This window comes from Pongo pygmaeus, chromosome 8 (genome assembly GCF_028885625.2).
Source record: "Pongo pygmaeus isolate AG05252 chromosome 8, NHGRI_mPonPyg2-v2.0_pri, whole genome shotgun sequence".
Classification (NCBI taxonomy): domain Eukaryota; kingdom Metazoa; phylum Chordata; class Mammalia; order Primates; family Hominidae; genus Pongo; species Pongo pygmaeus.
In genome coordinates this window covers 27,132,596-27,148,294 of record NC_072381.2, presented here as the reverse complement: position 1 = coordinate 27,148,294, position 15,699 = coordinate 27,132,596, and the positions used below count along the sequence as shown (strand labels likewise).

The 15,699-nt window shown below is 45.2% G+C and overlaps 1 protein-coding gene and 1 non-coding gene across 13 annotated transcripts in view; one reads left to right on the top strand and one right to left on the bottom strand.

Annotated features, from left to right (window-relative positions):
- Positions 1 to 5,760: 5,760 nt before the first annotated feature.
- LOC129007018 (small nucleolar RNA U13) lies at positions 5,761 to 5,863 on the bottom strand. The gene has a single exon (XR_008492198.1). It is a non-coding gene; the product is annotated as a small nucleolar RNA U13 (small nucleolar RNA).
- A 7,067-nt stretch (positions 5,864 to 12,930) lies between these two features.
- Positions 12,931 to 15,699, top strand: part of ABI1 (abl interactor 1) — a 117,847-nt gene continuing 115,078 nt past the window's right edge. For 6 of the 12 annotated variants that reach the window (XM_054436598.2, XM_054436601.2, XM_054436597.2 and 3 more), the window contains exon 1: positions 12,939 to 13,272. In XM_054436598.2, the coding sequence (XP_054292573.1) occupies positions 13,156 to 13,272 (117 nt within the window). In that variant the 5' untranslated portion in view covers positions 12,939 to 13,155. Of the gene's footprint in view, positions 13,273 to 15,699 lie in introns of all 12 variants that reach the window. The other 6 variants (XM_054436604.2, XM_054436603.2, XM_054436600.2 and 3 more) reach the window with 3 other exon arrangements.

Below are 15,699 nucleotides of genomic sequence, written 5' to 3'. Positions count from 1 at the left end.
ATTATGCCATGGTTTCTTAGGACACCAAAAGCACAAATGACAAGAGAAAAACATATACTTTGAACTTAATTGAAATTAAAACCTTTTGTGCTCCTAAGGATATCATTAACAAAGTGAAAAGAACATCTACAGAATGGGAGCAAATACTACAACTCATAGATGTGATAGGAGAGTTGTATCCAAAATATATAAAGGGGTGGGGCACGGTGGCTCAGGCCTATAATCCCAGCACTTTGGAAGGCCAAAGGGGGCGGATCACTTGAGACCAGGAGTTCAAGGTTGGCCAACATGGTGAAACCCTGTCTCTACTACAAATACAAAAACATGGCCGGGCGCAGTGGCTCACACCTGTAATCCCAGCTACTCGGGAGGCTGAGGCAGAGGAATCACCTGAACCTAGGAGGCGGAGGTTGCAGTGGGCCGAGATCACGCCACTGCACTCCAGCCTGGCAACAGAGCAAGACTCCGTCTGAAAAAAAAAAAAAAAATTAGCCAGGCATGGTGGCTCAAGCTTGGAATCCCAGCTACTTGGAAGGCAGAGGTGGGAGGATTGCTTGAACCTGGGAGGCAGAGGTTTCAGTGAGCCAAGATTGTGACACTGCACTCCAGCCTGGGTGACAGAGCGAGACAGCTAAACCCTTGTGTGGCCATTCATACAAGTCCCTATTTAGGACACAAGTGATTATGCTACCTTTGCACGGTCAGGATAGAGCAGTCGTTGAACATATGTCACTGGGCATTCAGTGCCTCTAATACTGGTAATGCTAGATCCATCTCAAAAAACAAAAAAACAGGCCAGGCGTGGTGGCTCACGCCTATAATCCCAGCACTTTGGGAGGCTGAGGCGGGCGGATCACGAGGTCAGGAGTTCAAGACCAGCCTGGCCAACCTAGTGAAACCCTGCCTTTACTAAAAACACAAAAAATTAGCCAGGAGTGGTGGTGGGCACCTGTAGTCCCAGCTACTCGGGAGGCTGAGGCAGGAGAATGGCGTGAACATGGGAGGCAGAGCTTGCAGTGAGCCGAAATCGCGCCACTGCACTCCAGCCTGGGAGACAGAGCGAGACTCCAGCTCAAAAAAATAAATAAAAAATAAAAAATAAAAAGACAACCCAATAGAAGATGTCCAAAGGATCTGAATAGATAACTTTCTAAAGAAGATATACAACTAGCCAAGAAGCACATGAAAAGATATTGAACATATTAGTGATTAGGGAAATGCAAATCAAAGCCACAGTGAGATACAACTTCATACCCACTATGATGGCTATATTCAAAAAGACAATAACAAGTACTGGCAAACATGTGGAGGAGAGAGTGTTGGCAGGGTAATCAGACACTGTCAAATAAGAATTTCTGTGATGATGGAAATTTTCTGTAAATCTGTATTGCATTGCCAGTATGGTGACTGCTAACCATATGAGTACTGCCTGAAATGAGCACCTGAAAGTTGAAGTATAAATAGAAATTTTAATTTTATTTAATTTCAATTAAAATAGTTGCATGTGGGCTGGGCACAGTGGCTCATGCCTGTAATCCCAGAACTTTGGGAGGCCAAGGCTGGTGGATCACCTGAGGTTGGGAGTTCGAGACCAGCCTGACCAACATGATGAAACCCCGTCTCTACTAAAAATACAAAATTATGCTAGGCGTGGTGGCACCTGTAATCCCAGCTACTCGGGAGGCTGAGGCAGGAGAATTGCTTGAACCTGGGAGGCAGAAGTTGCATTGAGCCGAGATTGCACCACTGCCCTCCAGCCTGGGCTGCAGAGGGAGACCCTGTCTCAAAAAAAAAAAAAAAAGAAGAAATAAATAATAAAATAAAATAGTTGCATGTGGTTAGTAATCACCACATTAGCACAATATTTTGGACTATTATGATATACAGCTTCCACAAAGGAATAATAACCCTTTCTCTCTCATATGTAGTAAGGTAAAAACTTACAAACTGTGTATCAGATACAAAAAAAAGTTGTATTATTTATAACTCATCTTGTTCTCAAGCCCCAGTCCAAGTGAAAGTGCAAGAAAAATCTTTGTATGGCCAGGGAAAAGCAAATCAGCCTTCTCCTGTTTAAGCACAGTCTCTTTCAGTCCATACCAGTTCCTTTTGTTAGATAATCAATCTATTCCTAGACTTCTACCAGGCTGCCTTTCTACCTTGAAAATGCCTCCCCTCTCAGTCCTCCTTATCAAATGGCATTGGTTGAGGGGAAATTCATGTATCATCAAAGCAGGGGCTGGGCACTGTGGCTCATGCCTGTAATCCTCGCAGTTTGGGAGGCTGAGGTGGGAGGATCCTTTGAGCCTAGGAGTTCAAGACCAGTCTGGCCAACATGGAAGACCTCATCTCTACAAAAAAAAAAATTTTTTTTTTTTGAGATGGAATCTCACTCTATTGCCCAGGCTGAAGTGCAGTGGTGTGATTTCGGCTCCCTGCAACCTCCACCTCCCGGGTTCAGACGATTCTCCTACCTCAGCCTCCCTAGTGGCTGGGATCACAGGTCTGCACCACCACGCCCAGCTAATTTTTGTATTTTTAGTAGAGACAGGGTTTCTCTATGTTGGCCAGGATGGTCTCAAACTCCTGACTTCAGGTGATCCACCCGCCTTGGCTTCCCAAAGTGCTGGAATTACAAGCCTGAGCCACCGTGCCCAGCCTACAATTTTTTTTTAAAGAAATTAGCTGAGTGTGGTAGCTCTCACCTGTAGCCCCAGCTACTTGGGAGGCTGAGGCAAAATGGTCACTTGAGCCCAGGAATTTGAGGCTACAGTGAGCTATGATGGCACCACTGCACTCCAGCCTAGGCAACAGAATGAGACCCTGTCTCAAGAAAAAAAAAAAAATGCAGGTGTGGAGAAGAGACAGTGCAATGTGGCTTGGCTGCTCTGGCCTGGACATCAGTGCTGGAGATCATGGATGTGTAGCTTGTCCCACATGATTACTTTAGGCACTCTGTCAACATCAGCTACTAAATTCTAAGGTTCCTTTTCCTGCCCTGGTCTCCAGTTGTAAAGTCCCTGTAACAAGCAGCTTTTATATTCTGACCCCAGGTCTTCTTTGGAATTTCAGTTCTCTTAGCTTTTCCACGTGCCCCGCGGAGGCTTGTGTGAACTTTTGATTTTTTACAAAGATCTGCAGTTATTAGGGAATGCAGGCACTATCTTGGGCCCATTTGCCTAGAAACCTCCTCAACCATTTCGAAATTAGCACTTGGATGCAGTCATGTGTCTCTCGCCTTTACTGAATGGAGAGTGTTTTCAAAGGGGCTTTTGATTTCTTGGATTATGCACTGAGAAGTCAGGAGAAAGCACCCCTAGACTGAGTCCCAAAAATTTATTTGGATGTTTCTTCCCAGAGCGTGAACCTAAACCTTTTCCCCCACTTTCTTTCTTTTATTTTCTTTCTTTTTTTTTTGAGATGGAGTCTTGTTCTGTCGCCCAGGCTGGAGTGCAGTAGTGCAATCTCTGCTCACCGCAACCTCCGCCTCCTGGGTTCGACCTATTCTCCTGCCTGAGCCTCTCAAGTAGCTGCGACTACAGGCACTCAACACTACGTCCACCTAATTTTTGTAATTTTAGTAGACACAGGGTTTCACCACTTTGGCCAGGGTGGTCTCGAACTCCTGACCTCAGATGATCCACCTGCCTCGGCCTCCGAAAGTGCTGGGATTACAGGCGTGAGCCACTGTGCTTGGCCTTTTCCCCCTTTCTTGCTTTTCTTTCTCCTCTTTCCCTGAGTCTTGGGCTCTCTAATTCCTTTTCATGATTTGGATCTTCTCTATACATGGCTTTATAATAAAACTCAATTTCCCAACATCTAAGCCTTGCTTTTGATATATGAAAGGATGCTTTTAAAATTCTGAAATCCTTTTCTTTTTATAAAGTCTGATTTGCCAGGCCATTTTCTCATGACTGGTTTTAAGATCCTAGTTTGCTTTATAAAATCTGAAAATTGACTTTTTCATTCTCTTTTCCATTTGTGACCTAACAGTCCACAATCTCTCCAGAGCAAATGGTTGCCTCAGAATAAAAAAAAAAAAAAATCAAAAATCTCATTCCATCACTAGGAAAAGCATATTAATATATTTTTAAAACGATTACTAGAGCTACTTCCTGAAAGCTGGTGAAGCACTCTTGTGCTAATTTTAAAAGGGAACCTCTTCCTCTGAGTGAATGCAGCCCACACCAGAGCTTTCAGCTTGGGGCACCAAGCTCAGGTCCTACTTATCCTCAGCCAAGTATGGTGCGGCATGTGAGTAACCTGCATAACCACACATGGTAGTCCTGGATAGCGCCCAGGTAACACGTATATGTATTGCACAATTTTCCTCAGTAGACACCTGACACTGTTGTTTTCTTGATTATCTCTTCTCTCCGGAAACTTCCCACGCCAACCTCAGGGTGGTTCAAATAGTTTCGCTGCTGCTGTTTGAACATGCCCCTACTGCCAAAGGTGATAAGTGGAAAGAAGATGAAATTGAAGCTGATGGCTGGGCATAGTGGCTCACGCCTGTAATCCCAGAAATTTGGGAGGCTGAGGCAAGAGCATCACTTGAGCCCAGGAGTTCAAGACCAGCCTGGGCAACAGAGCGAGACCCCATTTCTTAACAACAACAAAAAAATCAGGTATGGTGGTGTGAGCCTGTAGTCCCAGCTACTTGGAAGGCTGAGATGGGAAGTTGAGGCTGCAGTAAGCCACAATGAGCTGTGACCACGCCACTGCACTCTAGCCTAAGCAACAGAGAGACACTCTTGTCTCAAAAGAAAGAGGAAGAAGGAGGAGGAGGAGGAGGAGGAGGAGGAGGAGGAGGAGGAGGAGGAGGAGGAGGAGGAGGCGGCGGCGGCGGAGGCGGCGGCGGCGGCGGCTGCTGCTGGGGGCCGTGGCTCACGCCTTTATCCCAGCACTTTGGGAGGCCGACGTGGGCGGATCACAAAGTCAGGAGTTCGAGATCAGCCTCGCCAACATAGTGAAACCCCGTCTCTACTAAAAATACAAAAATGAACCAGGCATGGTGGCACGTGCCTGTAGTCCCAGCTACTTAGGAGGCTGAGGCAGGAGAATCACTTGAACCCAGGAGGTGGAGGTTGTAGTGAGCCGAGATCTGGCCGCCGCACTCCAGGGTGGGCAACAGAGCGAGGCTCCGTCTCAAAAAAATAAATAAAATAAAAATAAACTAAAAAAAGAAATTGAACTTGGACTAATCAGATTTTCTTTTTGCAAGATATGGGTTTGGAACGGAAGGATTTCAATCTCAGATTGGGCTTCTTGAATGCAGTAGAAGGGAAAACTTGGGATTTGAATTTACATGCTCTCCACCACTTAGAAAGGGCAGCGAAGAAAACCTTTAGGCAAAGAAACAAGACATTTATTGAGAACGCTGCCTAGGTTCCTTCTGTCCTTCCAAAGGATTCATTCTAGTACTTTCTTAGGACTTATTACTGATTGCATTTCTATTTTTGAGTTCTGTAAGCCTGAATTTTTATAATAAAATTTTTTTCTCCCACCCTCAACTGATGCTAGCTTGAGTCGTTTTCTGTAACTTCCAAGGAAAGAAATACTAACTTTATGTGGGTTGTCATTTGTCTCTAGAACTATTTTTTCAGAGACTAGGTCTCGCAGTGTTGCCCAGGCTGGAATGCAGTGATATTCACAAGTTCAGTCATTTCCCACAGCAGCCCGAACTCCTGGGCTCAGGTGGTCCTCTTGGCTCAGTCTCCTGAGTAGCTGGGACTACATTGAACTTTTATTTTCCCCCCACATCAGATGGGTAATATGCCAACATCCTAACAAGGATTGATGGAGGCACATCTTACACATAGCGTGAAAACTCAATCATCATGCTTATGAACTATGAAAGGATCAGAACTTTTAAATGTGTTTTATGTTTTAGTTGTATCAGAGTTCAGTCAGGAAACAAAAATTACTATAGATATTGCAAGCAGTGGGGGATTTAAAAAACCATTGGAAGAGTTTGAGGCTCAAAGTTCAGGGAAGACCATCACTAGCTCCCAGTTTACCAGTAGGCTCAGAGAATGAGGTACTTGTTATAACTGGCCAGGTTAATTGCTCCAGAAACTGCTCTGTTACAAGTGCTTACAATATCTTACTGAAGTTCAAAAGGGAGGTGGAGGAGGAGATGTTGGTTCAGCAGCTTCCAAAATTAGCAAGCGATTTACTCATCTAAAAACCATACTGGATGGGCACAGTGGCTCATGCTTGTAATCCCAGTGCTTTGGGAGGCTGAGGTGGGCAGATCACTAGGTCAGGAGTTCGAGACCAGCCTGGCCAACATGGTGAAACTCCGTCTCTACTAAAAATACAAAAATTAGCCTGACGTGGTGGCAGGCACCTGTAATCCCAGCTACTTGGGTGGCTGAGGCAGGAGAATCGCTTGAACCCGGGAGGTGGAGTTTGCAGTGAACCAAGACCGTGCCACTGCACTCCAGCCTGGACAACAGAGCAAGACACAGTCTCAAAAAACAAACAAAAAAACCACAGCTGGGCACAGTGACTCATGCTTGTAATCCCAGCACTTTGGGAGGCCGAGGTGGGTGGATCACTTGAGATCAGGAGTTTGAGACCAGCCTGGCCAACATGGTGAAACCCTGTCTCTACCAAAACATACAAAAATTAGCTGGTTGTGGTGGCACGTGGCTGGAATCCCAGCTACTTGGGAGGCTGAGGTGTGAGATTCACTTGAACTCGGGAGGTGGAGGTGCAGTGAGCCAAGATCACGCCACTGCCCTCCAGCCTGGGCAACAGAGCAAGGCTCTGTCTCACAAAAAAAAAAAAAAAAAAAAAAAAAAGAAAAAAGAAAAGAAAAAGAAGCAATGAGAGGAAATAATTGAATGTTGTTGTAAAACCCTAGCATGTCAGTCAACTCACTGCTATGGACTGAATTTTGTCCATTCGAAATTCACATGTGGAAGTCCTAACCCCCAGCACCTTTAAAGATATGACTAAGATAAGGTCTTTAGGGTGGGGCCCTAATTCAATATAAGTGGTGTCCCTATAAGAAGAAGAAGAGACACCAAATATGTGGGTGCAGGTGAGGGCACAGCAAGAAGGCAACTATCTACAAGCCAAGAAGAGAGAGTTCAGGGAAACCAACCCTGCCAACTTCTTGATCTTAGGCCTGCAGCCTCCAAAGCTGTGCGAAATAAATTTCTGTTGTTTAAGCCACCCAGTCTGTGGTATTTTGTTACGGCAGCCCTAGTAGAGTAATATACTCCTCCCTACCCTGTTTTCATGGAGGAGGTGGTCATGTCATATAGTGGTGGTGGCGGTGGCGGGTGTGTTGGGTGGCAGGGATTGGGGAGGCAGGCAGGTTTAGGGGGAAAACCTTGATTGCCTGACCCCTGGTTTCTTTCCACTAGTTCTCACTGCTGCTCTACATTCTGGTCTGTGGACCACTCACTTCCAATGTAATGTCCTAGGATGCCATATCGTGAATTAACTTTGCAGGATTCTGAAGTTCTCTCAGTATGTGGTGTGCTAGATAATAAGATCAGCAATTATGTACCAAAATAATCCAAATTATGATTTCGCCTGGAACATCTCTTAATTCTTCTGAAGTGAATCTTTATGATCGTCGGTGATCTGCTATTTCTGAGTGAGATACATGAAATTTCAATTTCTCTTCATGCATATGTGCCGAATTTTCAGTTACACACGGTTTTTCATGACCAAATTGATTAGTCTGACTAGACATCCATGAAATGAAATGTGCAAGGTCTGATTTAGCCCTAGGAATACATCATTAGGTATATTTTTTTTTCCTTATTCTGTTTTTCCTTATTCTGTTGGGATTTCTTTGAAAGGCATTTCATTATAATTTATTTGCACAAAATCCACAGAAAAATACAAACTCAATAAAGAATATAAAGGTGCACATTATGGGAGAGAAGTTAGACTTAAAAAGTTAGCATGATGCCCTTAATTCAGTGTCACAGTGTCTACCTGCAATTCTTTTTTTTTTTTTTTTTTTTTTGAGATGGAGTCTCGCTCTTGTTGCCCAGGCTGGAGTGCAATGGCGTGATCTCAGCTCACCACAACCTCCGTCTCCCGGTTCAAGTGATTCTCTTGCCTCAGCCTCCTGAGTAGCGGGGATTACAGGCACCCAGCACCATGTCCGGCTAATTTTTGTATTTTTAGTAGAGACAGGGTTGCACCATGTTGGCCAGGCTGGTCTTGAATTCCTGACCTCAGGTGATCCGCCTGCCTTGGCCTCCCAAAGTGCTGGGATTACAGGCGTGAGTCACCGCACCCAGCCCTACCTGCAATTCTTAATGTTAACTCTTGAACTTTCAGTCACTTATACTTTTCATCATACATCACATACAACAAAAATATGTAGTTTTTCCTTTTTTATTATTTGAAGCAAGGAACTGTTTCCCTGCTTGCATTTTCTTTGTCCAGTTTCATTGAGATATACTTTAGTTATTTATTTATTTTGAGACAGGATCTTGCTTTGTCACCCAGACTTGAGTGAAGGGTAGCCATCATAGCTCACTGCAACCTCAGCCTCCTGGGCTTCTCCCGCTTTAGCCTTCCGAATAGCTAGGGACGCCACCATGCCCGGCTCAGAGGTATAATTTAGTTGCAATAAAAGGCACAGATTTTTTTTTTTTAGGTGGAGTCTCACTCTGTAGTCCAGGCTGGAGTGCATGATCTCGGCTCACTGAAACCTCCGCCTCCCAGGTTCAAGTGATTCTCTTGCCTCAGCCACTTGAGTAGCTGGGATTACAGGTGTGTGCCACCACACCCGGCTAATTTTTGTATTTTTAATAGAGACGGGGTTTCACCACGTTGGCCAGGCTGGTCTTAAACTTGTGACCTCATGTGACCCACGTGCCTGGGCCTCCCAAAGTGCTGGGATTACAGGCATGAGCCACCACGCCTGGCAAAAGGCACAGATTTTAAGTGTGCAATTCAATGTGATTTGACAAATGTATGTAGTTTTGTAACCCCCAGTACAGTGATGATATTGAACATTTCCTTTACCTCTAAAAGTTCACTTGCATCCCTTTGGTGTCACCCCACCACTACTCCAGCCTTTGGCAAAGTCTGATCTGATTTCTATCACTGTAATTTTGCCTTTTCTAAAATTTCTTAGAAGAGGAATCATACAGTCGGTTTTTTTTAATTTTATTTTTTAGTTTTATTTTTTTTTGAGACAGAGTTTTGCTCTTGTTTCCCAGGCTGGAGTGCAACGGCTCAATCTTGGCTCACCGCAACCTCCGCCTCGTGGGTTCAAGCAATTCTCCCGCCTCAGCCTCCCGAGTAGCTGGGACTACAGGTGCGTGCCACCACGCCCAGCTAATTTTGTATTTTTAGTAGAGATGGGGTTTCTCCATGTTGGTCAGGCTGGTCATGAACTCCCAGCCTCAGGTGATCTGCCCGCCTCAGCCTCCTGAAGTGCTGGGATTACAGGTGTGAGCCACCGCGCCGTTTTTTTTTGTTTGTTTGCTTTCTTTTTTTGAGATAAGAGTCTCCCTCTGTCCCCCAGGCTGGACTGCAGTGGCATGATCTCAGCTCACTGCAACCTCTGCCTCTTGGGTTCAAGCAATTCTCCTGCCTCAGCCGCCTGAGTACCACGCCCGGCTAATTTTTGTATTTTATTTTTAGTAGAGATAGGGTTTCCCCGTGTTGGCCAGGCTGGTGTCGAACTTCTGGCCTCAGGTGGTCGGCCCACATTGACCTCTCAAAGTGCTGGGATTACAGATATGAGCCACTGTGCCCAGTCCGTGCCTGGCTACTTGAAAAAAATATACATTTTGTAGAGACAGCCTGTTGCCTAGGCTGGTCTCAAACTCCTAGGCCCAAGTGATCCTCCTGGTTCAGCCTCCCAAAATGCTGGGATTACAGGTGTGAGCCACTGTGCCCAGCCTTTTGGCTTGTTTTAAAAAACCGGTTTGTCATCATATTACTGAATTCTAAGAGTTGTTTATATATTAGGGTACAACTCCTTTATCAAGATATTTGTTTTGCAGATATTTTCTCCCAGGTTTTGGTTTTCCTCGTCTTCCGTCTTTCTTCTTCCCCTCCTCCTCCTCCCCCCCCCACCCCCGCTCCCTCTCTCCCTTCTCCTTTTTCTTTTCTCCTCCTCCTCCTTCTCCCTTCTCCTCCTTCTCCTTCCTCCTCCTCATCCACCCCCTCCTCTTCCACCCCTTTCTCCTCCCCTTCCTCCTACTCCTGTTCCTCCTCACCTTTAAGACATGAGGGATAAGTTCTTTTAGTGAACTTTACATGAGCCACAAATATTTGTACAAGTTTGCACTATCCACTGGATTTTGGAAAGATCACTGTATTAGTCCATTCTAGCACTGCTATAAAGAACTATCTGAGACTGGGTAATTTATAAAGAAAAGAGGTTTAATTGGTTCATGGCTATGCAGGCTGTACCAGAAGCATAGTGGCTTCTGCTTCTGGGAGGCTTCAGGAAGCTTCCAAAATGGCGGGAAGACAAAGGGGAAGAGAAGTGTCTCATGTGGCAGGAGGGGAGCAGGAGGCAGGTGAGGAGGTGTCATATACATTTATTTTAATTTTTAGACATGGTCTCCCTCTGTCACCCAGGCTAGAGTGCAGTGGTGTGATCTTGGCTCACTGCAATCTCTGCCTCCCAGGTTCAAGCAATCCTCCTACTTCAGCCTCCCAAGTAGCTGAGTCTACAGGTGCTCACTACCACACCTGGCTAATTTTTCGTGTGTTTTGTAGAGACGGGTTTTTGCCATGTTGCTCGGGGTGGTCTGGAACTCAAGCGGGAGTAGTTTGTCATGTTGGTCTCCCATTTTGGGAGTCAAGTGGATTCTCCCACCTTGGTCTTCCAAAGTGCTGGGATTACAGGCACAAGCCACTGCACTGGGCTGTCATACACTTTTAAATGACCAGATCTCAGGAGAACTCACTCAAGATCATAAGGAGAGTTCCAACAGGATGCTGCATAACCATTCATGAGAAATCTGCTCCATGATCCACTCCCCCTTCCCCCAGGTCCCAACTCCAACATTAGGGATTACAATTCAACATGAGATTTGGCAGGGATGCAGATCCAAACCATATCAATCAGTAACCTACGACACTTGACGGCATTTTCAGTGCCCTTAGCTAAACTCCTTAACCTATCTAAGCTTAAATTTCCTTATTTGATAAGGAAGGAAAATAATATTTATAGTATCTATCTCTCAGAGTTGTGAGAAGAAATCTGACAGTACTTTTTATTTGTATTTATCATCATCATCATTATTATTCATTCATAGCTCAACTGCATGGACAGTACGTTGGAAACAGTAAATTAGTATCACCTCCCTAATCACTTCCCCAATGTTGTTAAAATGTGTCAATATTTGAATATATGCAAACTGAGTGATTTCTACAGTTAAACCTCAAGTAGAGACCAAGATCAATAATACATTAAATTTTAATAACTTCGATTAAGTCGTTTGGGTTAATGATAAATATCAAAAGAAAACTATTACACCTATTCCAGATAATAAATGTATTACTTTCCATAATATCTGGAATAGGTATAATAGTTATCTTTTGATAGAATCCTTGATGGAGAATCTGGTGGCAAGGGGAAGTTAATGTTTTTAGTAGGAAACTGAGTTTTTCCTTTCAGAGGTCGAAGAGGGAAACTGGTTCCCTGGGACCCTGAATAAGGCCCCAGTAAAGGCGATATTCAATAAATACCTGGTGCTGGCAATTTTTAATTTGGCTGAGTGATGTTTTTACTCCTAGTTATTTTGTTTCTAAATGACTTTATGGAGATACATGAACATATGGATTTTACAATGATCTTTAGTTTCCTCTTCGGCCTTTGGACAACACTTTTCATAGCTGATTATATCTGAAGCATTTAATGTTCCTGTTGAAGTGAAGAGCTTGAAATATAGGGCCTTTGGAGACTATTCCAAAGCAGGTGATAAAAACAAAGCAAAACAAAAATCCAGGAGCAAAAAACGAAGGGTCAGGGTGGGTAGCTCATGATTGTAATCCTAGCAGTTTGGGAGGTTGAGGCAGAAGGATTGCTTGAGGCCAGGGGTTCGAGACGAGCGAGGGCAACATAATTCGATCCCTGTCGCTACAAAAAAATTAAAAAGCTCAGCCCGGTGTAGTGACCGACGCTTGCAGTCCCAGTTACTCTGGAGGCTGAGGCAGGAGGATCGCTTGACTCTAGGAGGTCTAGGCTGCAGAGACCCGTGATTGTGCCCCTGTACTCCAGGCTGGGTAACAGTGAGATCCTGTCTCAAACAAAGGAACAACCCCCACCCCTAATAAAACGCGCACATGACCTTAAAAGTGTAGGAAGATTACAGGATAAGGAGAGTCAGAGAAAAGAGAAATTAGGACAGGAAAGCACTACAAGCTATGTATGTTTATTTTATAATTGAGTCTTTAAGGGTACGGAGTATTCGTACTCAACTTGTACCGCCAGTGTCTAGTACACTGCTTGGTAAACAGCTGGCAATCAAGAAACGTTTACTAAATTTTAAATGAATTGATGGGGGCGGAAGTTCAGAAAGTAAAGCCCGACTCGCGTTATTTCTAAGAAGGCAGAGGAAGTAAAAATCCAGTTTTCCGTACTCTGTCCCTTTTTAATCCTTCTCTGAATGGGTGTCCCTGATTCACCGACATTTCCTAATTAACCAAGTTCTGCCAAGTTTCACATGAAACTTGGGGAACCGATTTCATTCCCCCAGAATCACCCTGTGGCGCCACCTTCCGGAGCTGTGAGGAAACTCTGGACTTCCCCCCAACACCGCCCCCTCCCTCCACCCTCGGTCTCCGCTTTCTGCGCTCTTGCCGCGTTGGTTTTCGGAGGCGTCTGGGCGCATGCGCTTTGGACGGGCAGCCTAGCCTAGGAGAGACTACAATTCCCAGAAGACAGTGCGAAAGAAAAAAAAAAATCCCGCGGCCCGTTGGGTGGGAGAAATAAACGCTCGCGAGAGAACGAGGTTCAAGCGGCTGCGCGAAGTGGGTGGAGGGGTGCCGGAGAGAGTGAGGAGGAAGGGGAGGAGGTGCAGTCCCACAATACCAGGCGGGAGGGCGGGTAGGCGGTTCGTATCCGGGCTGTGAGGTGCTCGGAGCCTCGGCGGACCTTGCTGCCTCTGTCTCTTTAACGCGAGAGGAAGCGATGCAGAGGGGTGGAAAATGGCAGAGCTGCAGATGTTACTAGAGGAGGAGATCCCGTCTGGCAAGAGGGCGCTGATCGAGAGTTACCAGAACCTGACTCGGGTGGCGGACTACTGTGAAAACAACTACATACAGGTGAGGCGCGCTGGCGGCCGGCGGGCGCTGGCCGGGTCGAGGACCCGCCGGAGTGACCAGCCCACTGGGCGGGGTGGGGAACTGCCCTGACCTCAGCGGCTGCCACCAACCCGAGCCCCTACCGCAGCCCCAACCCCAGCCCCAACCGGGGACAGAGCGAGTGGCCGGGCTGAGGGAGTCGGGCTGCGATACAGGAAGTGGCTGTGGTGGTGGAAACCGATAGAAGGGGAGAGAGAAAATGGGCGAGGGAGCCGGGAGCCCGCCGCTGCCGCAGCCCGGCGCCCCCCTCGCGTCCGCTTCCCCCAGGGCCGGCCGCCGGGGTCGCGCGCCCCCCAGGTAGCCTCCAGTCCGCAGGGCTGGCGTCCCGGAATACCCCCGAGCTGCCGCCGCGCTGCCTCTCTGCGCCCGGAGAGGAGGTCCAGGACGGGAGAGGGGAGAGGAGAGGGCAGGGACGAGGCTGAAGCCGCAGAAGGGAGAGGACCAGCGGGGTGTGTGTTGTGTGTCGGCGGAGGGTGGGGTGGGGGCGATTATGTCAGTTTCAGCCCCCAGAGGGTGTGTCTTTTATTTATTTATTTATTTTAAAAAAATTTGTCATGAGTCACATTACACCGACCTCCCGGAGGAGAGGAGGAAGCGGGTGTGGGGAGTGAGGGAGGGCGTTTGAGAGAAGTTCATCTTAAAATTCCTTTAATTGAAGGTTTGTAAATCTGCCTGCTTGTCCATTTTCAAGTCGGGGTTTTTTTCCCCCCTCTCACCGTTTTCACTTCCGCCCTACCATAATGTATTCTAAGAGGTTGTTAGGGCTGCTATCATTAATTATCAAACACGAATTGTTCTTAACTTCTTGGAAAAACGGCTTATCCTCTCTTCTCCCAAAAGTTCTTGAGCTGTAGGCTTCATAAGTAACTTAAATTAGACTGGTGTCATCGCCGGTTGCTTATTTTCTGAGGTTTCTCTCTTAACAAGCTAAGTAAATGTATAGCATATGAATCCAAATACAAAACGAACAGAGGTAGCCTCTGAACTACAACGTAAAAATATCTGTTATTGTAAATTAGAAAACTCTTGGGACTTTGTGACAGATGCTTGTTTGTTCGTTTCTCTTTGGATGATTGGAAGTAAATTGTGTGTGGTAGTTTGTTTTGAAGATCTTTAACTGTGTAAACCAACAGTTTGCGCTAGAAACAAAGTAGCACAGTCCTTTGTATAAATATAAAGGCACCACGAATGCTCTTGCTTTTGGTAAGGCAAGGCCAAAACGTGCTTTGAAAGGTTAGGGTTATTGCAATTCAGAACTAAATTATTTATAGAAATGCCTCCCATGTGATTATAATTTTTAAGAACCGATGTTTCTGTGTTGGCAAATGCTTCCCCTCTTTATTTTTAGAGGGAGATGCTGTTTTCAGAATGTTTTGAATATTTCTCAGTTTTCATGTTAGTAACATTGTATCTTCAGTAGCACTACTCGGAATTTATCTTCACAATTTTTTTTTCAAGCTTTTACTTTAGGAATTCTCCTGATAAGTGAACTTGTTGAATGCCTGCCACATCTACTGTATCACTTTGTGCAAACTTTATATTTAGCCCTTCGAAAAACTTTTAAAAATCTAGTAGAGATGTGGATATAGTTTGCAAATATAAAAGTGATCTTGTAGTTTATCGATATTAAAAATAGGCAACTTTTATTCAACTTAACATGAAAAGCCTTGAAATTGAGGAGAAGCTTAATTTGCTGAAAGTTTTAAAGATTTTTGAAAGCCAAAAGGAGAGCACAGTAAGTTTAATTGCTCCTTTTCCAGAAAAGTTATGTCTTCTCTGTAGAAGTCAGTAGATAAGTGCTTCATACAGGGGTGGCTCCTTTTTGTTTTGCATGTTGGGAAATCTGACAAGTATATAGTGTGGTAACTATGTGTTGGCAACTGTTAGTAACTGTAAACGTGTTTTAACCTGTCTGTGTACTATTTCTTTTTCAGGTAGTTGTATGCTGTAGTGCTTTTTTTTTACCCCTCTCTGACCCCTTTCCTTTACTCCTCTTGCTACAGTCATGTAACTTTGAAGCACTTTAAAACTTCATTGCTAATATCTCTAATTAAGTCATGTTATTTTTCATACAGTCTCTCACTTTATAAAATGTTAGTGCCATGGTGCACTAATAGAACCACAGTCAGTGGCCTCGTTTTTTTTTTTTTTTTTTTTTCTTTTTTTGTGGGGGTGGGTTGGGGTATAGTCCTAAATCTGACACCAGTGAGGTGTTTTGTTCATACTGGGAAAAAAAAAAGAATTCACACAAAGCAATGATTATCTAAATACCTTAGTAGCCTTTATACATTGGGCTGCATGATCCAGGCCACTAGTTGCCTCCCTAAGGGACTCAGACAGGGTCAGGCTCAGAAAGTGATGTGGAAGTTGTTGTGGTAGGTGGTGCTG